Source organism: Cryptomeria japonica, chromosome 3 (genome assembly GCF_030272615.1).
Source record: "Cryptomeria japonica chromosome 3, Sugi_1.0, whole genome shotgun sequence".
Taxonomy (NCBI): domain Eukaryota; kingdom Viridiplantae; phylum Streptophyta; class Pinopsida; order Cupressales; family Cupressaceae; genus Cryptomeria; species Cryptomeria japonica.
The window spans coordinates 910,686,541-910,711,323 of NC_081407.1; the positions used below are offsets into that span (position 1 = coordinate 910,686,541).

The 24,783-nt window shown below is 41.3% G+C and overlaps 1 protein-coding gene across 1 annotated transcript in view; it reads right to left on the reverse strand.

The window, feature by feature from the left end:
• LOC131067011 (uncharacterized) overlaps nt 1–24,783 on the reverse strand; it is a 51,423-nt gene that overhangs the window by 15,991 nt on the left and 10,649 nt on the right. Inside the window, exon 2 of the mRNA XM_058001930.2 lies at nt 21,010–21,155. Coding sequence (XP_057857913.1) covers nt 21,010–21,155 — 146 coding nt within the window. The remainder of the gene's footprint in view (nt 1–21,009; nt 21,156–24,783) is intronic.

A 24,783-nucleotide genomic window follows, 5' to 3' on the forward strand; every position in this document is an offset into this window, starting at 1 on the left:
GTTGAGAGCAAAGTTCTTAATGAACTTCCGGTAGTATCCTGTATGTCCCAAGAAGGACTTTACTCCCATTACATGAATGGGTGACTCCATCTCCACAATTACCCGTACCTTATCCGGGTCAGTTTTTAATCTAGCTTTACAAACAATATGGCCCAGCAACTTTCCTTGCGGTACCATAAATCTGCATTTCTTCGGATTTAAGGCCAGCCTAGCCCTCCGGCATCACTCCATGCATTCCCGTAGTGCCACCAAGTGAGTGTCTTCGCTACTAAAAATCGACCAGTCATCCAAAAAGGCCTTAAAATTTCCCACAGACATCTTATCGAAGATGTGAAGGACTATCCTCTGAAATGTTGTCAGAGCATTGCCCAAATCGAACGACATTCGGTTGTACGCATAGACTCTGTCCTCCACCACAAAGGTGGTCTTCAACTTGTCCTCAACTATTGAAATCTGATTGTATCCGGAAAAGCCGTCCATAAATGAATACATTTCATGGCCAGCCACCTCCTCCAGGATGTCTGTGAAAAGTATAGGGAACGGATCCTTGATGGTGACTGCATTGAGGCACCGAAAATCTATGAAGATGCGGATCTGGTTGGCCTCCTTCAGCGAGATCACGATCGGCAAGACCCACTCACTTGTCTCTACCCGAAATATGATGTCGGCCTCCAACATCCATTAGATTTCTTCTTTCACCTTGGCCACATAGTTCTAATTCATGCAGTACGACCTCTTTTGTACTGGCTACACTCCAGGGACCAATGGTATCCGATGGACGCACAGTTCGGGCGGGACTCCTTTCAGATCTTTGTAGGACCAAGCGAACGGGTCCTTGTAGTCCATGAAAATTTTGAATGATGCACCCTTCAGCACCGGGCTCCAATCGTCTCCTACCCAAATATTTCGAGGGTTGGCAGTATCTCCTAAGTTCGTCTCCTTCACGGTGGGGTCTTCATACCGCATTGGTTTGTCCTTTGAAAACTCGTACAACGGAACATCATTCACTCTAGCGTCTCCCTCCTTATACTCCCTGTATTCTGGCGGGAACTCATCTTTCTCACCTGGCTCTTCTTCAATTTGCACCATGTGGCATGCAAGATGGAATACTTCATGATCTTCCATCTACCAGTGGAATAGCCCATTCAATGAGCCTCCCTCATCCTCAGAGCAACCCTCTAATTCTAGAACACCTTCGTCGTTCGGCTCCCTTCTATTCTCATCCACCCCGGAATCCCCTTCGGAGTCGGAATTTGAAGAAGATGCCATTTCTTCACTCCCTAACTGTGTTCGGAGGTCGATGATGAATTTCCGACCCCCTTCTCCATGGCCAGCGTGTTCCGCTTCCAATTGTGATTTACTCTGGCTTTAATTAGCCAGCCTCTTCCCAGGATTGCGTCATAGCCTCTTTTCTTCAAGGGAATCACCACAAAGTCTAGAACGAAGGGCTGAGTGTCGATCGTCACCTATTGAGCCATGAGTGTCTCGATGGGTTTGATACCGTGCTGGTCGGCACCCACTAGGTTGAAGGTCGGCGGCCATAGTGTCAACTTGTCCAATTTCCACCACGTCTCCTCGGGGAGTACAGTCACCCCAGATCCTCCGTCTATGATGGTGTCTGTGAGGATCGTACCCAATATCCCCATTTCCACCACTGTTGGGTGTCTCCCGCTGTTCACCTCCAACATGGGGTCAGCCGAGGGGCTGACCGGCACCTCTGTGTGAAGTGTTGCTGTACGAATCGACACTTCTACGACATTAGTGATGGCTTCTCTTAATCTCAGCATGGTGCTGAGGAGGTCCTTGAGTTTGACAAGTACCTCGGTCTGCAACACTTGTCGGAGGATGTTCTGTTCGGATTCAGCCAATGTACTTGTCGAGGTTTCTCGAGGCTCCTTCCTCATTTCCCGCTCAATATCAGCTTTGGCTGCCCGTACTCGTTCCTTCTCCGTATAGGGGTCAGGATAAGTAGCCTTCTTTGTTTGTGCTCTAGTGATGGCAAGCGTCTCCCTTTCATTGGATTTTTCAATGGTTAACAAATTTACTCCAAACTTTGGGCAACTCCCGTCGTCGTGATCTCCTAGCCCGCACCACCGGCACATATGCTGAGAGGTGTCTCCCTTAGGACAATCACGGGCATAGTGTCCCCATTCATAACAGGCTCGACACTGGATCATCGGGTGGCCTTTTGCATCATACTGCACTCTACGGGTGCTATTGTTGTTCTTTCCTCCTCATCTATTGTTTTTGTACCCGCCAGACGATGTGGTATTGGTCGATTGTTGTGGGTTAGCAGCTACTGCTGTGGAAGGTTGCTTCTAGGTCAGAAGCACTTGGGCGCTTCTTGTTTTCATATTGTACGGGTACTCCTTGGTGGAGTGTCCCAGTACTTGACAAATGTCACAGAAAGCTTTCTTCGGACACGTACCCTTAGTGTGGCCTTCCTCCTTGCAATCTACGCACCACAAGTCTTCTTCGTTCTTACTGCTGCTTCCCTTCATTGCTTTGAATTCTTTCATCATCCTATGCATGTCCTTCTGTAGAGCGTGAACTTTCTTACTCGATTCCTCGTCACTACTGCTATCAGAAGAACCATCGTCACCCGATGATTTATCCTTCTTCTTCTTCGAGGTCTTACCTTCGCTCTCAAGGTCCATGGCTCGGTTGTATGCGTCCTCATACGAGGTAGGAGGGACAATCTTCATCTTCTTTCTAAGAGAGGATCTCAGTCCTTCCACGAACCACCGCTTTATCAATCCATCAGCAGGTTGATTATCCATCCTTCCGAGCAATTTTTCAAGTCTCCGGTTGTATGCTCGTACTGTCTCGTTCTTCCCGTGCTTTGTGCACAAGATTTCGACGACGATTTCATTGTCGTCCCGAAGGAGTCTAAACTCCATCTCAAAGGCTTTCTGCAATTCGTCCTAGGTACCTATCTTCGTCTTGTCCATGTCAGAGTACCAGTCCACGACTACCCCTCGTAGGGTGGTGGGAAACTGCACCACCCATTTAGCTTTGTCGATCACTCCATTGGCCGACCTCATCATTTCGCATGTACAACAGAGCCATACAGAATCCCCCTTCCCATCTCCAGTGAACTTAGGCAATTTCTACCTGTTCGCCATTATGCTTCTGGCAGCGGTCCACTCTGGCATCAAGAACTTGACCCTCCAAAAATTGGCCCTCCAGAATTTGGACCTCCAGATACTGACCCTCCAGGAATTGGTCCTCCGGAAACTAATACATTAGGTCCCCCCAAATTACTTTGGCTACCAAGGCTTGATGAGCCTGAACCGAACAGATTGCTTCGACTATCGTGCCCTTGTGTCCTCTCGACACCTTCAGCCGCATCGGTATCTCCTACCTCTCTGTTCTCGGTCTCCTTTTCCCTCCTGGTCTCGTCACCTCTAAATGGTGTGTACAGCTCTACCATACTCCCATCGCCAATCTCCTCCAACGTGAGGGAAAGGTCCCCCAACTGCTTCCTAGTGGTTTCTATCAATACAAAGGGCCCTCGCCAGTAGAACCATCATTGCCATTCCCTCCACTTCCTTGGCAATTTTCTTCAACTGTCGTTGACGTTCGGTTGCTTGTTCCAATCTTAATGCCTTAGTTGTTGCTTCGTGTTCATCTTCCTTTTGTCCCTTTGGTACACGATTTTGATCTTTGTTCTGAGTGATGGGCATCAATTCCTACGTTCCCTAGGGTTGAAGGTTCGTCGACAGCTTTCGACACGTTCCTCCTCCTCCCGCCAACGCCTCTCTTCAAACTATTGTAGGATTTGTTGCCAACGGTTCTCGCGGTAGGTTTCCTCTCGACGAGTTTGTAGAGCAAGAAATGCTTGTGCCAACAAGCTAGGCAAGTTGTTCATCAACCGGTTTACTGTTAGACTTACGGCAAGGGCACTCCACACGGCACTCTCAGGGACGTCCTCGGCCGTGACCTCCCTCCATACGTAAGTTTCAATCGATGCCTGAAGGATGCAGGTGAAATCCCTTGTTAGTGCTCTCTCTCCTTCGAACAACTCCGTCGGCTCTTCCTCAAGATTGCTACTTGTCCCCTTACTCACTGGTTGTCCCATTATCGTCATGCCATGTAGTATGCTCCCGTCATTCCAGGTTTAATTCGACAACGATGCCAGATGTTTTGCCCCTGAGGGGTGTGTGTGCATTCAGTGCATAACAGAATAGGAATATAGAAACGGTAGTAGTACACAAGGATGCAAGTGAGAAGAACTCATATGTCTGTATTCATTGATTCCACAATACCAGTACATTCAAAGCATAGTTTCCCTTCCGCTTCTCACATATATCGAAATAGAATCCCAAGTACATATATAGGTGTCGGTATAGGTTGTCCGGTGCCAATTGTCGACAACCGTCACATAACCACCGACACTTAACACACGTAACATTCTAATTACAATATGACATAATTACTCGACAACATTATCTTCATGCTATCATAAGACACTCTGTGATTGAAGTACTCAGGTTTGGGAATGACATCTTGAACCGGAACAAGAACTTGAACCCTTGATAGTCTTTGTGTCCTTGACTAGCGAACTTCAACCTTATCACATGCTTGGGGTAGTACCATTTCTTCAGGAGGGAAATTCTTCTTCGTTGTGTTCTTTCTCCATGCTTGATTCACTTTGTCACTGGATGACTTCATAAAGATTATTGACCCTTGGGCTGCCCCATAAATTACTGTTGTATCTCTTCTTCTTTTTTTCACTGATGAAGAACCCATAACACCTTATTCAAGATGAAATTGTTATGAAACAATGCCCATGCCTTGATTTGTTGGTTTGATGGATCATGTGTGCAAACAAGACTGACAAGGGAAGGGATAAATTGATGCAAAAATGGGCTCACTAGTGAATTTCGGGTTTTGAGGACTGAATTACATGTGTGGAAAAACAAGAGCATTGACTTGAAATTGTGGAGAACGAAAATGCAACTTCATGTGTAATGGGAAAATACAAGTTTGCACTTGTAATTGGATCCTAGAGACTCATTTTTAAGTGTTTTTGAGTGCATTTTGGACCAATTTCGGATTTTGGAGGACTGATTACATGTGACAACAACATGTGTTTGGAAGGTAACTTGGAAAAAATGTCATGATATGATGTAACCTGATTCACATTAACCGATTTTAGGCCATTTTAAGTCAATTTCGAGTTATTGAGTGTTAACTACACATGACAAGAGTGCAATCGGGTTTTGGGAGGTGCAATGCAAGTGCAATGTTTTGCAACTTTGAAATCACTTGCAGTCGGGTCTCAAAGACCCGACTGCTAGTAAAGAAAGCCATTGATAATGAACTTGCAATCACCTTCTCGAAACCCGAAATGAAACATGAGGGCATAATTAAGTGTTATAATGCAACTTGTAATGATGCTCTAGAGACCCGACTTGACAAGTAGCTTGACAATTAAAAAATGAACTAACTTATAATCGAGTCTTAGAGGCTCGATTACAAGTAAGTGAATTTACTTGTAATGTCATTCAAAAGTTCCTACCACTTGCAGTGAGGTCAAAAAGTTCCTACTACTTGCAGTAAGGTTAAAAAGTTCCTACTTGTAGTAACTTTACTTGCAATGACAACAAAAAGTTCCTACTTGCAGTGATTGACCTGAAACCCGAAATTGCACAAAAAGCTAGGAAAATGAAGGCCAAAACTTGGACAACAATGGCAAATGTACCCCCTGATGATTTGGCATTAACAATTATGAGTTTTGCACCTCATAAAACGTGCCTTAGAGACAAAAACGACACATTTTGAGCAAAAATTTGTAGGGGTTGCCTCATTTTTGAAAGTTCAAAAATAAGGACAACAACATCAAATCTGATATAGTTTTACGATTTTTTTACTTTGGTGTACTGCTTGTGTCAACACTTGTCGGACCAAATCCATGCCTGCCTTATGCAAGAACACATTAGTGAGGGTATGCAAGTTTTCATCAACCATTAGTTGTGTGAGGGTCAACCCCTAGTTCTTCCTAGCTGTGAGGGCACTCATCTTGCACATAAGTTGCTCCGCCTAATCTCAACCAAAAGCACCACTTGTTACTCTGCCCCCCCAGCAATCACCTCCACCATGGATTTCATTGCCACTGCTGCTCAATTAGGATGTGTTGTGCGTTGCACACGCCCCCTGTCGCCGACAGGGTCCCCCTTTCCAGTTTTGAGTTTTTTGATCATCATCCCGAGAATCGAAGCAGAGTTTCTCGTGTCTCCTCGAGCGAGTTCGTGATCAGTTCGTAAGCTGATCGACGTTGGAATAATGAACCAATGAGTCCTCTTGACTGATCTGGCTTTCGGGCGTAAATACCGAAAGTTTGTCCCAAATTTCAAAGCTTAACGTAATGCAAACATTTTTTCGGACTCCAGGTCCGAACTTGGCGAAAGTCAAGTTGAGGTAAAAAGGGAAACGTTATGCGCTCCCCCTTTTGGATTTAAGCGTCCGAAGGTGAAAATTCAAAATTTTGAAAGCATATAGGCGAATAGCCATTTCGGACCTTAGGTCCGAATTTCAACCAAGGCTAAATAAAGTTAAAACACAACGCATACTTCGGACCCCCGCGTCCGAATAACACAAAGTGTTAAGCTTTTAAAACAAAACAACGTCTTCGGACCCCCGCGTCCGAATAACACAAAGTGTTAAGCTTTTAAAACAAAACAACGTCTTCGGACCCCCGCGTCCGAATAGCACAAAGTGTTAAGCTTTTAAAACAAAACAACGTTTTCGGACCCCAGCGCCCGAATAACAAAAAGTGTTAAGTTTTGAAAAGCAACATCGAAACACGCACTTCGGACCCCCGCGTCCGAATGAAAAGGGCGTGTTAAGGTTTTAAAACATATCAAATGGCACACTTCGGACCCCAGCGCCCGAATAACAAAAAGTGTTAAGTTTTGAAAAGCAACATCGAAACACGCACTTCGGACCCCCGCGTCCGAATGAAAAGGGCGTGTTAAGGTTTTAAAACATATCAAATGGCGCACTTCGGACCCCAAGCTCCGAATGAAAAGGGCGAAGTAAGGTTTTAAAAGCAACATCGAAATGCACACTTCGGACCCCCGCGTCCGAATGAAAAAGGCGTGTTAAGGTTTTAAAACATATCAAAACGCACTTCGGACCCTAAGCTCCGAAAAAGACCAAGTGTTAGGTTTTAAAGGCGACATTAAGATGCGTACTTCGGACCCTAAGCTCCGAACGACACGCAGTGTTGAGATTTAACGCAGTGCGAAGATTTAACGCAGTGCAAACACAACGCATTTCGGACCCCTGCGTTCGAACTTCAACAAGGTCGGGCAAACAACGTTTTCGGACCCTAAGCGTCCGAAATTCCAAGGCGAAAGTTTAAAAACGAAATCCAAAAAGCAAGCAAAACATTAACGCAGAAGGCACGGTGTGTAACGCGGAGGTCAGGACGAGCAAACCCGCGAAGGTTAGATTCGAAAACCTCCAATTCAAAATTCGAAAGGAACTCTTAAATCCGAAAACAAGGAGGTAAGACACTGCATCATCCTCCCATCAACCATTTAAAATTCAGGTTGCTAGGCACAGAACCATGTGAAATTGATAAATCCTCTTTCATCCTCCAAACCGCGAAAATTTGAACAGGAAGGATAACCGTTGGGATTCAAATTTTGCAGGGTCATCCGCTCGCCCCGCGCAACAAGGTCGGGCAATCACCCATCATTCGCTCCAATCAGGTAAGTACGCCTTATCGCGTACGGTCATTTAAAATGTGTGAATCAAATAAGCAAATACACAAAATTTGAAATGCTTAGAGTCTGCATCTCCGTTATTCGAACATCCAAAATTTAGGACTCATTCCCGAGGTTTGGCCGGAAACTGCATCTCTTTTCAAAATTCTCATGTTTTGCCTTTGTTAAAATTAATCCAAAAAATTCGAGAGTAAGAATCCTTAGTCATAAATCTTCAGGAATATGATGCTGTAGAAGTTAATCAGATTGTTAGCCCAGAGTGATATTTAAACTAATCTCGGTCTGTTGAAACACTTCTGTTATTATCTAACCCGCATCGTCATTCTCGTGTCACCTTGTAATCCGTGTCTGGCTGTGCAGGATAAATGCCTAAATCAGCGGCAGAATCATCAAAAACACCCGCTGCAGCAGAAACCTCACGAGCATCCAAATCAGACATCCCACGGAAAGTTGAAAGAATGAAGTATCAGTATCAGAGGGGAGGGTTAAGAGAGTCAAAGGTCCAGAGCATCTGGGACAACATTGGTGACACCGACCTTGGCCACATTGATATTCAGGATTTCAGGGATCGGGTCTTCTCACCCAATGCATATGGCAGGCCTAGGCAAATGCTGGAAAGTGGCATCGCCCAAGCAGCAGGTTTTCCTCCAGCAATCCAGAACTATGAATTAGTAGTGGAAGCTGCTCGGCATTACGAGCCAAAGTCCAGATTAGTGCTTCTGGAAGATATCACTATTGCCGACTTCTCCCCTGAGGCTATCGGTGATGCATTTGATATCCCCTTTCCAAATAATCCCATAGCTACAACAATGGACGAGGCATAGGGGGCGTATGATATGAACCCAGCTCGATGCAGGGCACTAATTAACGAAGAATGGTTCAAAGAAAAAAGGCCTTCAAGCACCAGGATTGTGAAAAAGACCCCCAGAAGTGACTTTCATAATGAACATGGCGATATGGTCACCTTACTTAGCCGAGTCATGGGACTCCCTAAGTCCAACTACTTTGAAGAATGGATGTTCTATTTTACAGAACAGGTCTTTGCCGGAAAGTCTAAGTTTGACTGGGCCCAGATCATAAGTGATAACATCCACGCTCAGTTGATTGAGCTTGAGACAAAGAAGTATTTCACCATGACCTCCTATTTGGTCTATATGTTCGCAAAGAACCAGCCACTGCCAGGATTAATAATGAAAGGTGAGATCGGGAATGGGCCTGGTCAGGTAAAGGTTTATGATTGCTACCCGCAGCTGCACTACCAGGATATAGCTCAAAGGGAAAAGAGCAGCCCGGCTTACGCGGTTGGACAGTACGAACGTGTCAACGACGCCTTCACAATGCGCCTAGTCAGGCTAATGCAGGGAGGGTTACACATAAGGCTCTCGGAGCAAGCTACCATTTTAGTGCAGAGGTATGGGGCCTGGTTTATTCAGTTCCCAAGATTCTCCTACATCCGAATTGCTGGCTTTGAAGGTGCCCCCCTTCGACTTCCGCGGTACCCAACCGATAAAGTAGTCCTCATGGAGGTGGCAAGACAATCACGCCCTGCCGGCATATTATTACGAGAAAGCAAGCAGGCTGGATTCGCATTTCCAATGATCATAGGCAACCATGATGTCCAATTGAGAACTCCCACCCTAGCAGAAGAGTCCCTTGCAGAGCTAGCCTCTTATGGCCTATAGGAACATTTCCCAAGAAAATGTTTTGATCATGACAATTTGGCAAAGAGAGCTTACGGTAGGCGCTACAGAGCAAAGGAGTCAATTGAAGATTACTGGAAAAATTGCTCCGATGACTACGAAGTCAGGCGACGGGAATATTCTAGATTGAGTGTGCAGCAAATGCGACTCTTTGAGTACCGTCGGGTCCCAGATCAGCTCACAGACTCGGGGAACTGTCTCCAAGTCCGGGAATTCGAAGCAGTAAGGCATCTCTTGCCAGGCGTTGATTGGTCTCAAGACCCAATCACGGATTTCGAAGCAGTCATGGCAGCCCCGGCAAGATACACAGATCAATGGTTACAACACCAGATCGAGAGGCTAGTCCATGAAGGGGTCCAGTTTACTTACCATCTGATGGGCAATTTCGACTCTCAGTCTTCCGAAGATGAAAGGACATCAGCTGAAAAACCAGAGAAAAGGAAGAAAACTAAGGCTTGCAGAGGGACTCGGACGTCCAAAAGAACAAGAAGGGAGAAGATTCCCATAAGAAGGCCAGAGACCACTTCATCTTCAAAGGACCCCAGTTCATCCGACGACGCCATAGATTTGGATTGCATACCTGCTCCGCCTTCCCAGAGCGACATAGAGGCATTCCAAGCCAATGATCCTCCTGCTCCAGATATGCCGGACACCGAGCAAAAGGGCCCCAATCCGACTAAGCCGGGTGACCAGATAGAGGAAGGAGAAATCCCATCCACCCAGGGGATCGAAGTGCATGAACCTACCCAGCAGAGCCGCCATGAATTACTACTCCTCCATGCAGCCAAGGACGACTCAACTGTCGAAGGGGAACAAAGAACAGACGAGATCCATGAGCTCGAGGGAACCAAAGAGCCACCATCACAGGAAGATGTCAGACAATTATTCAGTGAGATAGGGGAGAACTCAGATGCAAACAAAGAGCTTCCTCCTTCTTCCACCCCTCCGATGGCGGGACAGCTGTTAATTTGTGATCAGCCAGTTGGAAGCATGGGAGCACAAGGTGCTAACTTAACCCTATCCTCAACCCAGACGGTGCCTCAAGAGTGGCTGATCGCCAGAGCTCAGCGCAGGGCCGCCACCAAGGCGCCCATCGACCTTGAAGACATCTTCTCACGAATGGATCAAACAAAAGCAAAAGGGAAGAAGAAACCGAGAACATACTCTAAGATAACCAAGGATGGGCAAAGGAACCGCACTCTTCATATTGCTACCCCGCCCGTAAACAAGCCAGCAGATCAAATAACCCTGGCAGATTATAGCATTACGACTGTCCCCATCGGACGAGCTACAAAAGAGCAAGAAAAGGAGGAATTTAAGGACTCGGTGCAGAACATACTCAGACAGCCGAGGAAATCACGGCTGAAAAGGACATGTATCGGGCCCGTGCTGAACAAGCCGAGGGATACATCGATAAGCTCCTACGGCCACTACACAACCCCTCTGAATCCCATATTCCCCCAATGGCATTGGCGCAGAGGACCACAACTGAATTTGAAGGAATCCGGGATACCGCAAAGGCCGTTAAGGAATGGGTGCAAGACATCAAGAAAAAGGGAGAACAGATCCTCAAAGAAGTAAAGGAAATGGCTCTCCATCGAGAGCTCACTCTCGTCAGGCTGTTGGAAGTAAAGAGAGAATCCCTTCACATGCATGAAGTAGCGGCCTCTACCCTTCCCCTCCTAAGAGCTCTTTTCTGGACACATACACAAATTCCCACACTGCCTGACATCTTGAATCCCCATAGCATCAGTGTTCTCAAGGAATGGTATTGGACCGTCACCATGAAGAACGACGCCCAGGAAATTATTGACAAAGAAAATGACGCGTGTGAGGCGATTCTGGGGAACATGCAAGAACTAGGCAAGACCATCCTCCGATCAATGGTTTCGGGGTGGATAAATGACCTGTCCGACAGTGTAATCCGGCCGGATTGGGAGGGAAGATTGGGAGCAGATAAGGCTTCTTATTCCATTGAAGACTTGAGTTTTGCTGGTCAGTTCCATTCAGACATATTATGCTTCGAGCGTAATCGCTCCAGCTGGAAGGACGGTTTAAGGCACGTGGACCAGTATCTCGAAGGCATGCAATACAAAATTCGCCACCCTCCCATGCCCCCTTTTAATCCCCTCTTCCAATTATGCATCAAGTTTCAGGAATATGTCCGCGAGGAACGAGCAGCAGGTCGTGATTTATGGCGAGAATACCTGCATGGCGAAGACCAGTTTCTGCAAAAGGAATGTGAAACCAGGATAGAGAAAGTAGTTTCTCAAAAATGCTTTTTTCCCTCCAAGTCTTAAAAGTGCACTTTTGTCCCAAAAGGGTGACAGTTGACTTTTGGTCAACATATTGTAAAGTTTTTTGTGCGCCTCCCCTTTTTGGATTATTTCAAAGTTGTAATTATCCTTTGGTAGTTATTGCTCCTTTTGGGGTAGTTGTAGATATTTATCTCCCTATTTATGAGTGTGGGTCCCTCTTTTTGTAAGGATGAATCTGGGCCACTTGTTTAGATTAGATCTTGGCCATTCATCCATTTTTGGAAACCTATTTAAGGGGACTGGTTTTCCCTCATTTGAAAGGAAGTTCTTGAATTGTTGCGAAAGCTCTGAAAAAAATTTTGCAGGAATTAATACAATGGCTTAAAATTACCTTCAAATTTCCTTGTGAGTGCATGGTCTCCTTCTTCATTTAAATTAGAAAGCTTTTAAATTATGTCTATTCATTTTGCACAGCAGTCCTTACCAAGCATCTGATAGAACCTTCACAGTCCATACCATTAGAGGATAGCTGATTGCTTTTTTCCTTTCTGCATGGTTAATCTGGGCTATTTTATGATTCAGTTCGATTATCAAATGTATACATATCATGAATGTAGAAGTTCTAATATTGTATTTGGTAATATGAAAATCTGGTTTCTCCTTTGAAGATTGCACTAAGTTTATGCAAACATTGTGTCTGAATGACTGATGATGCTTAACCTGGTTTCCTGGAGGTGTCTGTCTGCTTGGGTAAATCTGTTGTCCTAGTTAACATTTACTGTTCTCTTCCTCCCTACCCTTCCTTTCTTTCCTCCCAATTTTATCCCCTTTTTTTGAAATCTGCAACCCTGCTAAATCAGCTTCAAATTAACCAACATCACCTGAAAGAAAACCGTAAGAGGTCCCTGGGAATTCGTATATGGAATTGCCAATCAAACGTAAGCCCCCTTGTGTTTCCAGCAAAACACATCAAGCCACTGAGAGATCCCGCAGTCAAGACCTGACAAAAGAAACCTTGAGGTAGTCTCCTTTGATCAAACTTAGAAAACAGCATTAGAGACTTCCTTATCTCAAGAGAGAGTAGGATAATCAGTCGGCTATTCTATTCTGTGTTGGCCGTATGGAGTTTGCAGCAATGCGATTTCAGACACGTCAACAGGATGTTACTCAACTAACCACACCACCAACAAATTGCCAATTTCTACCACATGCACTTCACTTAGGGAGCAACACCACCTACCTACTACCCTAACAATATCTCAGAGTACCTTTTTTAGCCCTTGAGGGCCTTTTTTTCAATGGGCCATAAGTTTTGTCCACAATGTTGGATTTTCAACTTATTATAGGCAACAAAAACCTCTTTCCAAACACTTCACAATTATACAAATGATTTTTCTAGATTCTTGTCTAGCTAACTATTTTTTCAATTTGAAAGTGCTTTTGCCTTCTTTTGCAAAAACTTTTGGTCACAGAATCAAATTTTGACAGTTTTTAAAAAAAACTATAAAAAAATCTCAAGGAATGTGTTTTTAACCTCCAATTTTCTGTTTAGTGAGCATTATTTTTACTTGTTAAAATCGTCATGGGTTTTTAACATTCAATTCAGGCTTGTCCATTGTACAAATTGAACTTAAGTGCTCATTGTTATAGTTTAGAAGGTTTGATCTTAATAGCCTTAAGAATTTTTGGGGGGCTGTAAGGCACAATTTAAGTCCCATTATCTTTTTGCTCTCTTGGTGTTTGTTGCTAATTATGGCACAAACAAGAACTTGAGCTCCTCACTCCATACACGTATCACATAGAAACTAAAAATTAGACAACTATTCCAAACTAAAGGACTTTGGCAAATTTTGAATGACAAACCAACTAAATTCACTAAGGAGTTTGAATATTTGCTTATAGAAACAAGTTAGATTAAGCCATGGGGTTCATAGGATTGCATGTAATATGCTGGAACAATTTCTAAACCAATTTTTTGCAATTTTCAGAGAGTTTACTATCCAGGCATTCGTCAAACAGTTGGCATGCTGCTAATCTAGTTATCTTTTTGTAATTTGTTTGATACATATGATGCGTAATAGTACACTTCAACATCTAAATTTGTTAATGGCTTCATTCACAAACAACTTATTGCATAATGTAAACAACAAATAATCTTTCTGTGACTCTTTGAATTGCTGATAGAAAATATTCAATTCGGAGATAATCACAGAAAATTTCTATACAACTCTTTGTATTGCTGTTACAAAATGAGGCACACAGAAATTACAAACAGCAATTAATTCCTCAAATACTATAACCAAACTGCTGACCCGGAGGATCATTCAGCACTCCTTAATTCTTTTTCCATTCCCATAGTTGACGGCAGCTTACAAATCATATGGTAGCCTTCAAATAATGGTACGGCAGCTTAGACCTTTTGAATTCTTCTCCAAACTTCCACGTCAGCCTTATGTCTCCCTCAAAAATATAGTTCAAACCTCTAAATATTACCAACAGCCTTCAATCCTTTTCTTTTGGCCACGTCCCTCTTCAAAGGCTCCAATAACTTGTATGGCAGCTCAACAAAGCATATGCGAGTGAAGTGGCAGCCTTTATAAAAACTACGCCTAGCTTGCTGGGACTCTTAGAGGGCCACGTGAGCATGGGAAAATGCTTTCAAGCCTTCCAGAAGTCTCGTTGATCCCTTTCATCTGTTATTAGTATTACTATGGTACATCTCCTTGGAAAGGTACGACTAGATCTAAACTCAGCATATAATTAAATATTTGGACTTGGAGTCTTTAAATCATTTTCTTCAAGGCACACACTGCACAAACCCTGTCCAAATTCACTTGGACACATAGCACTAATATTTTCTAAATCTTCATCAGCGTGCACACCACGATAATAAATTTATTATTTGACTGCCAATAGAACCATAGATTTGATTAGGTTTAAATCTTTCATTTCCGGAACCAAATACTACTAGGGTTTTGTCCTAGGGTTTGAATTTTGAGACAAGTTTAGGCATTGTAAACAGCTTATTGTATTACATTGAATTGATGTTCAGACTTCAAGTGACTCTGTGAAGTAATTTGAAATATGTCTATAGGTAATTGTATCTTTCTTGTCATTTAAATTATGAGAATATTATCAAGTTAGTCAAATATGTCGTGTGATTTAAATTGTCCCTATGACAAAAGCCTATTAAAAGTTATAGTTTCAGGCTCAATGTTTGGATGAACATTTTTGGGTTTAAAATTATGAATTTTTATTATTTGTTGAATTCTAGAAGAGGGAAAATTTTGTTGTCAAAAGAAAAAAGAATTGTAACTAATCTACAAAATGTTCCTTTTAATTGAACATGATTTGTAATCTTACAAGTGTAGAAAATTGTATGTAGTATAGGAAGAAAGGATAGTCATGTAGTTTGGAATGCATGATTATCATCTTGGAATGTATGTTTTGAGTATGTAGAGTATAAGATAGACAACAGTGGATGAACACATAGTATGGGATATGCATGTTACTCACTGAATAAGTACTATGCAATCACATTATAATAGTTTTATAAAACCTATGTTGACAAAGAACAAAATATTTATATTAAAGATACATAATATATGAGAAAGTTAAAACATAGGAGACTTAATATATGAAACTTGCATCGCCTCCACAACTACAATAGATACATAGTTTTTTATGTGATTTTCCAAGAGTGCATCCATAGTTCTAATCATGTATTGATTATCAAAATAAAAATGTTAAACCTAATTTTGAATTTATTTCAACAAATTATTATTATTGAAAAAAGATATAGAGATTTGAGAAATAAAGTGGACTCACTATAATGTTAATAGTGCTACGTGAGAAATGAATAAATGTGTTCATAGTCAATATATTCATTTATTGACTAAATGTTTTTTGAGCTGTGATGCAGATGTGCCTATACTACCAACAACAACTAATTTACAAAGGGAGAAATGTTATGGAACTTTTTCTCCAAGTGAGAAGGAATACTTTTTCCCATGTAAATGACCTTTCGGAATTAAAAAAAGACAAAAGTATTATTATTTGTCCCTTTTCTAGAAAAGGGAGATAAAAACAAAGTTATATATAATTGACCTAGAATTAAAAAGAGGTGAAAAAAATTCTTATGCATTTACCACAGGGAAAGGTTTCAATATAATTGATTATTGAGTGATATATGAAGAAAGTGTAGATGTTTATTGAATATAACTCCTCCATTGCAGCCATGACTTAAGGGATTTATCCACTAGATTTTTCCAAGGGTGTCAGTAGTCATTCCAAAGAATTGCCTTAGATAAGTATTGGTTCTATTGTTCTGATTAATAAAAGAAGGGATTTTGAAAGGGCCCTGACCCTTATACAAAAAAGGATCGAACAATAAAGCCCAGCAAGATACCAAACAACAACTACAAAACCAAAGTGAAACTAAAACATGCTTTTAACAGGAGCAAAGAACTGATGAGAGACCATGGTCTCAACCCCAAACTTAACACTTCAAAACACGACCCAAGCAAAAGTTGAGACGGGTTTTCAAAAGACCTTGAAACCTTTACAATAAGGAACACCTTGGATTGTAAAGAACAACCGAGAGGCAACCAGGACCAATCTCACATAGTAGATAGAGATAGGCAAGCAAACCAAGAGATAGGGGAAGAATGTTGCAACCAGCAACCAAACATCATGCTAGGATTCTAAAAGACTAAATTCCATAGAATTATTTCCTTGAGCTGAGAAACCTCTCACACAAAGGCAAACACCTAAACAAACACAAAGGAAAAGGAAGATGGCAATATCCACCACAAAATCCACCTCAATAGGACTAACTGCAATGAAACCACCTCATCCTAGCTTGAAAGCAACAAAGCCACACATTGGAAAGTAAGGATAGCAAAAGCCCTCACACAACAACCAACCGTAAGCAAATGAGTGGGGATAACCTTCACTCCAAAGCCATCTTCAAAACTGGTCAAAACAACCACATCCAACTGATTCAGATTGGCAAAACCAGCCTTACCCAAAAGAGCAAAACCACCTCTGGAGGAATGCTTGGGGAAAATAACAAGGAGAAGGCCAACAAAAGCCCCTTCACAGAAGAGCCAGAAGAAAGAAGGCCCAGCACGCCCTTCAAACAAAAACACTATCCAGAACATATCTGCCCCTGCGAGGAAAGAGACACTCACTAGGGGCAAAAAAGAAGAACTTCTAAGAAAATGGCAGCAGAAGCCCCCACCCAAATGCTTAGAAGAACCACTAGGATAGCTGAAACCAACATAGGGGAACCATCCACTAAGAACCCTAGCAAAGAAACAATCCACAACACAACTATCTCAGATAGAGGAGGACCCCCCAAGAAAACCCCTCCAAGGTAGATCATGGTCCTCTATAGATGAACAGTCGTCAGTGGCTCCACACAAAAAATACTAAAAAGGGCAATGCTAAAGGCAAAAAGGCCAGCAAACAAAGCATTGTGCACAGAAGAGGGCATGGTCCAGATCTGGTCTATCAAAGCTTCTCCCTAGAGGAAACGAGGGCATTTAGAATCAATCTTTAAGGTAGGAAGGACCTCCATCCCAAAAGAAGTGGGTTTGACCAAAGGAAACTCAAACAACAGAGTGGCACCCACCATACACCAAGAAGGCATCCTAGGATTCAACAACTCCTTACCAGCCACATGGAAACATACAAGCCCTCTGCAATAGACGCTAGAGAAGCCCCCACTCTAATTGCTCCCACACAAAGCTCTCCAAACGCACCAAACAATAGCACGAGACTGAACAGGGGCAAACCTACCAAGGTGCCAGCTATGGCATCATCCTCGTCTTCATCATCTCCATCTCCTGCACTCCCATCAGCTTCACAATCTGCCCATCCCCAACACCACCATTGCCTAGGGTTTCAACTCCTCCCGCTTGCACTCTCGCCATTTTATGTGATATTATTGTTAGGATTTAAATATGTAGTTTTTTAGTCAAAAACATTGATCCATATTTTTGTATTAGTTCTATTGTTATCTGAATAAAATAAATATAAATATATTCTTGTTATTTGATTCACTAGTTTTTAGTAATTCAATATTTATTGTAATGTTATTTGATTTCAACATGCGTTAAGATTGTAATGTATGGAAATGAATCCCTAAACAATTAGGAAATATATGAATAATAATATAAAAATAAATTAAGGAAAAATGGCTTATCAAAATTTGTGATATTTGACTCTAAAAACCAGCTTTTTTCAATTTATACGAATATTATATCTTTATATATTCTGTTATTTTGTCAAGTTTTTCCCATCCAAACCTAGGCAATTGAATATCCTTTGCATTTTTGCCATGCATATGGAATTCTACCATGCAATTTCTACCTTGACCTTTATTTACCTTTGAGGGTGGTTTTGATTGTACTTAATATTATTGTAATCAATTGCTATGTGATAATAAGATATTATGTAAGGAGAGCCAACCACAATTTATTCTGAATACCTGTGTTGATAAGAGTGGGTAATTTAATCATGTCTTTGTAAAATGATTTGATATCATGATGGTTGTGGTCTAGCCAAGACATGTCTTGGTCAACCCACCTATATGAAGGCTAATGGCAGTCAAGGAAGAAAACTCTCATTCATTGTCATACTCTCCTTGGATCAAGCTATTGCACTTAACCTATCTTGTATCATTTAAGTTGCAGTTATCCATTTCTATGTTGAGTGAGATCTGGTATGGTCATTCTTCTATAGCACTTGCTATTGCATGCTGCAGTGATGTCACAATGATGGGTTGATACTTTGGCTTCCTGCACACGGGCTGCACCTCCCTTCCCTCCTCATGCTACTCTGAAGATTCAAAAGGGGCTCCAAGCTTTGCTTAGATCTGCCATCCATCATTCCAATTCATCAAGCTTTTCCATTGATTGGGAAATGCTTGTCATACTAACTTGAGGAATCTCTCTTCTCAGAAACCTCCATATCTTAGTGCACAAAAAGGCTCTTCTAGTTGCTCTATGTTTTCTTGCTCTTGTTGGTTCCAACTCCTTGTAGAGATATTTTGGTGTACAGGTTCACGATTCTCCTTCACCTTTTGCCTTCCCAAAAAGGGTATAAGACATAAATCTGAAAATGAACCCTCGAAATAGGATCCATAATTGACTTGCATAGGATCTATAAATCAGATCGAGCTAGTTCTTCAGACTCCTGATCAACAAATGCTGTCACTCTCAACCAAGACAATATTGCAGACTCAGCATCCTTGCATTCATCAGTTTAGGAGCCATGGACTATTTCTCAGTGACGAAGACAATCTTGGGGCAATCCAGATTCCAGAGTATCTCACGAAGTCAAAGAACAAATGAAATTTGGAGAAAACATAGAATTTTTCAGTTGGTAGTGAAAATGCTGGTTAATGTAGGAGGTGCTTTCATAAGCATCCTGGTAGTTTCACAACCACCCCAATGGTTACATGTTGCCCCAACAGTTATGCAACCGCCACTCTATTGAAGCAGTGGTTTTATCTAGTTTGGCCATATGAGAAGTTCAACAGTTTTAAATGGTGTCTCTTCCCCTCCCAGATTTTTCGGATTTTTCGGATGAAGATTGCTGCCTCTTCAAGTATTGGGGATGTTATTAAAACAATGTGAGGGCCTTGTACAAAGGTTGGCTCATGCACACGCCTTCATAAGTGACATGATGAGTTTTGACTCATTCCTCAAGAGTTTCTTCCCATTTACAGGTTTCTACAGGTGTAATTGTTATGCTTCAGCCATTGTCTGTGTCTGAATTTTATTTTCATTTTTTTTCCATAGTTGGATGTATTTGTCTGCATATTTAGTTGGATAGGCTGGCTTTGTGCAATTTTGTGCTTGTTAATCGATTATTGGAGGACTGCTTGAGACATTGCAGAAGAAATCTGTAGCTGGAGAGCTGATTGAGGAATATCCCTATCAGTTTACAGATCAAAATATTCTAATGAACAACTCACTGAGATGAATTCTAACTTACAAATGAAGATTGCTGCCTCTTCAAGTATTGGGGATGTTATTAAAACAATGTGAGGGCCTTGTACAAAGGTTGGCTCATGCACACGCCTTCATAAGTGACATGATGAGTTTTGACTCATTCCTCAAGAGTTTCTTCCCATTTACAGGTTTCTACAGGTGTAATTGTTATGCTTCAGCCATTGTCTGTGTCTGAATTTTATTTTCATTTTTTTTCCATAGTTGGATGTATTTGTCTGCATATTTAGTTGGATAGGCTGGCTTTGTGCAATTTTGTGCTTGTTAATCGATTATTGGAGGACTGCTTGAGACATTGCAGAAGAAATCTGTAGCTGGAGAGCTGATTGAGGAATATCCCTATCAGTTTACAGATCAAAATATTCTAATGAACAACTCACTGAGATGAATTCTAACTTACAAATGACTGAAAGCAGTATAATACTTGTTATGTTTAAAGAAAATGCTAAAAAGCTAAAACTACAGAAAATGGAGAAGTTTTATGCATACAATTGAATATGAAACGAATCAGCAATATAATATATGAAGGAAAAAGAAGTCATGAGAATAGAATTTCCACGAGAATACATTTTTTACTGTGAAGAAACCTAGTGTGATCAATGGAAAAGATTGGTTCTAAATAGAGCACAATGGACCACTGGAATTTAACACCATCGTCACTACTCTGCTCTGTAAAGATTTAAGACACTCAGACCTTGTTTTTCCTATCATGCTTCTTCATATGGCTGCTACAAGTTCAGATGCAACAAATTACATGTATACAACCACATTGTTCTGCTTGACAGATCATTCGCACCTTTTATGAAACATAAGTTGGGTTATTACCATTTTGGATCCCATTTGGGTTAAGTTCAATTGCCATTCAGTCACATTATAATGAATTGGCCCATTGGGCATGTGCCAGCAGAACATTTTGGCAGGATCTGAATTCATCTAATACTCCTCAGAACACCTGCCTCTTCTTCCCATTAGATTTCTAAGGGTTTGGACGTTCCTCAGAACCTCTTACTTAGCAAGGAACAACCTTTAAGTTTGTCATGTTCTTTTTCCTCTTCTTCATGTTCTGTCAATTTTGAAAGTGAATTCATAGTCAATATTTTAGACGAAATGTCTATGCATCTTTGTGTGTTTGCTTTATCCATTTCAAGTCATTTGTTTGGCAGATTTCACTTTGTGTCTCTTTGTGTTCTGGAGTTCCTCTTTTTTTAACTCTCTTTTACACAGATGGGAGAGAACAGAAAAAGGTAATGCACAACATTGAACTCAAAAAGAAGTTGAAAGTTTTAAGAAAACTTACCTCCGGCCACTTGGTACCAGTAGCATACTGTAGACTAATGGCCAAAATCCCATAATATACCACAGGCTCACCAGAACTTGATTCATTCTAAAACCATCATCTCCTTTTAGATTCAGAAGCTTTTGCAAGAAGTAGACATCCCTATTCTGCAATTTTGACCAAAAGATGAGAAACAATTAAGGAAAATTAGAGGCTACCACATAAAAGACAAGACATTGCTTGGAATTTCCTTTTGTTTTCCTCATCAATGCAAATTCATTAGTTTACACAACTAAATGCTTTCTAAAAGAATTACAACCTCAGATTCACAATCTACGCCTTGGCAAGGCTGTATGTTGTAAGTTCTCAGCCAATGTCAAGTCTGAAAAATAGAGCTTTTGGGGGAAAAAAAAATGGTTTAAAATATTTTCAATATCAAGTCTGATTGATTTTCAATACTTTTACATCGTATATTTTGATACTGCATGCAATATGTGAAACATGAGAACACACAAGAAATTTCTGTTCTATGGTTGTTCCCCTACCATGTAAAAAATACTTTATATTTCAATTAATTCTAATCAGAAAATAGAAATCAGACTCAGAAGCTTTAGCAGAAGATAGACATCCCTATTCTGCAATTTGAACGAACCCAAATATGAGAAACAACGAAGTTAACTAAGAGAGTACCAAGTGAAGACGTCCTTAATGTTGGTTTTTGTAACTAGGTAGAAAAATAAAAGTTGAATTTGTTAGTTTTAATTACGGTGAAGAGCGGATTCCAATTGCCTAAGGCAACATTGGAATCTGCCCTTAAGGGCTGGGCTCTTTTACCTTGAAAGGGTAACATGTACCCTTTAGGGCTGGGCACTTCTCACACGCCACTCTCCTATAGGGCCGACCCTATAACTCACGCCTCATAATATGCCTCTCACCTAAATGAAACGTGTTAAGGAAAAGGTAATTAATAAATAATATATTTATTGCAAGCCGACCTAGAGGTCTACTGCCAAGAGAAAGGTATATATATGTATGAAGTAATTCAATTCATTATTACATACATCATCAGCAAATGCGATCTGCTCTGATCCTTATCACGTACGATCAGCCTTATGCAAGAACAGTCAGCGAATCAGGCATCTTAGAGAGCGAATCCATTGGACAACTTGCTGGGCAAGGTGATGCGCTATACTTCAGTGATCTCCCTCTTCAATTGATGTCGATATTCTGCTCTCCCTGAAGACACACTACAGCTGCATATGCTAGGTTCAATCTGCCCTAGATTGGCAACCAAATCAGATAAGTAATCTGATTCATGTAATCTGCTCATAATTAAGAATGTGATCTGAATCTTTCATGCTGGGTTTTTCCTCCAAGAGGGAGGTTTTCCCAAGGTACTTGTGTCTTGTGTTGTATATTCTTATTGTTATTTCTGCTTATTCTCAATCTGCTTATAACTTAGGTAACTAGATTAACATCTGATTACCTAAAATAAACATGGTATCAGAGCTCTACGTTCGTATAGAGGTTGTGATCAGATTTGTGCTCCTATCTAACCTGTTGTTCAAAGGTTTAGTCCTCATGGCTTCTTATATCAGGGCTGAAGATAGGTTGGAAGGTCACACAAATTACCCTTCTTGGAAGCTCAGGATAATGATGGCATTAAATGATCTTGCTGAATATGTCGGCAAGAATGCTAAGGAACCTGAGGATGAAAGTGAGAAAGAAGATTGGAAGAAGAAGGACTTCCAAGCTCAAAGGATAATAATAGACTCCGTCAAAAATCACTTGGTGCCATCCATCTCCATGAAGAAGACCACTAGGGATATGTTCACCACATTGGAAAAGATGTACGAAGTCAACAATACCAGCTACATACTTGCTTTAAGGAATCAGCTCTCTTACATCAAATTAGAGAATGTTAATGCATGATAGCTTCGGTAAGATAAATGATTGAATGAGAGTTAAATGAAGTCTCTCATTCAATCATTTATCCTATCGATAAAATATGATGAAAAACTTCAAGCTATTAATCCTTCATTTGATAACCATTCTTCATTTGTATATGATCAATCTACTCAATTTGATCAAATGCTTAACTATTGATAATCATCCTATAGCGTAGAAATCCCGATTTAATATGGGTTATATTATTTGTGTTCACCGATTATTAAATCGGGCTAACCAATGCATTCCGATTTATATCAGTTAACATAATTAACAATAAACAAATGATTATCGGATTAACTAAACACCGATTGGTATCGGGTGTCAATATAAGCTTGCACCGATTGATATCGGGTTATGTATGCACCGATTAATATCGGATGGCAAAGTAAATACGCACCGATTGGTATCGGGCTGTTAAGTTAAGCATACACCGATTGGTATCGGTTGTTAAGATAAGCATACACCGATTGGTATCGGTTTGTTGAACATATACCGTTTGTAATTACTGCGACTAGCAAAGGGGCACGATCAAGTAATGTCTTGATCGGTCATGTCTAAAAGACATGACCGGTCAAGGCATTGCTTGATCGTACCCAGCTTGCATATACATATCAAATGGCATTTGTGAGAAGGACATCGAAATCAATAAATACTCCTCTCACCTGCCATACAAAAGAAGATAATCAGATTTATCATAGAAATAGATAATACATAGATCAAGAAAAATATAACTAGAATATATCTTGCATATTGAATTGAGAATTGAACATCATTTACATGGTATCAGAGCCAAGTTAAATCGAACCTGAGGCTGTTCAATTTTGTGGAAATTCAAACAAGCATATATTCAACATCAAAATTCTTCTAATGGCTAGCGCCATCAGATTTGAAGATCCTATCAGATTTGTTGAAGCAATCAGACAACTCCTCGTCTAGGTCAGAACTTCTTTGAGCGTGGTGATTTGGATATCCCGATTGCCTATTTTAATGCAATCTAGATATTAAGGGAGATTGACTCTACTCTCAGGGAATCAACTGCAGTTTGCACATTAAGAGCCAAGTTCTTTGTGGAATCACCAAGGAGCGATTCTATGTGAATCGAACAAGGCAATAAGGAAGGTTGCAAGTCAAAGTTTGATGGCGGATATATGTTTCTGATTGTCCATAAGATCACAGGAGTAACCAGTGCACTCTGGATGAACACTTGTTTGCAGTGCCTTGTTATCATCAGACGACAACGACTGTATGATCAATTGTCGGGCATTCCTACCATGAGACAAGATTATCTTGTCCAGTGCCTTTCTGTACGAGGATGGGTTCGAACATGCCGCATGAAGAGGTCTATCACATTCATAGAGTGTTGAAGCATAAGTTGATGGATATTATCGCAGGCTGTGTGAGTTTCATCTCCTTCTAGTTGCGAATGGAGTTGAAACCCTTGTGATGTGATCTGGAACTTTTTGTCTCAAAGTTTTGCAAAGGCGATGACATAGTACACACACCCCGTGAACACAATTACGGATACAGTTGCGCTGCAAAGATGATAGAGTATGTAGCGTCAAAATGCAGGAGAGATGATCTTCCACATTCCAAGCAGACACTGCAAAGCAATGCAATGTGGAAGAGCAACAACCAGATCGGAAATTATGATCTTCTAAACAAGCTTCTAATCGTTGTAGCCGGTGGCCATGCTCCTAGTCGGTTGGAAAAGAAGGCAGGACATGTTATATTGGCAGTAATGAGTTTATTAGATTGCAAAGCTCGGGTTGGATCAGTCTATTTAATAGATAATGCATTGACAACCCTAGATGTTGTAAGGTGTATTGAAGATGATGCTATTATAAA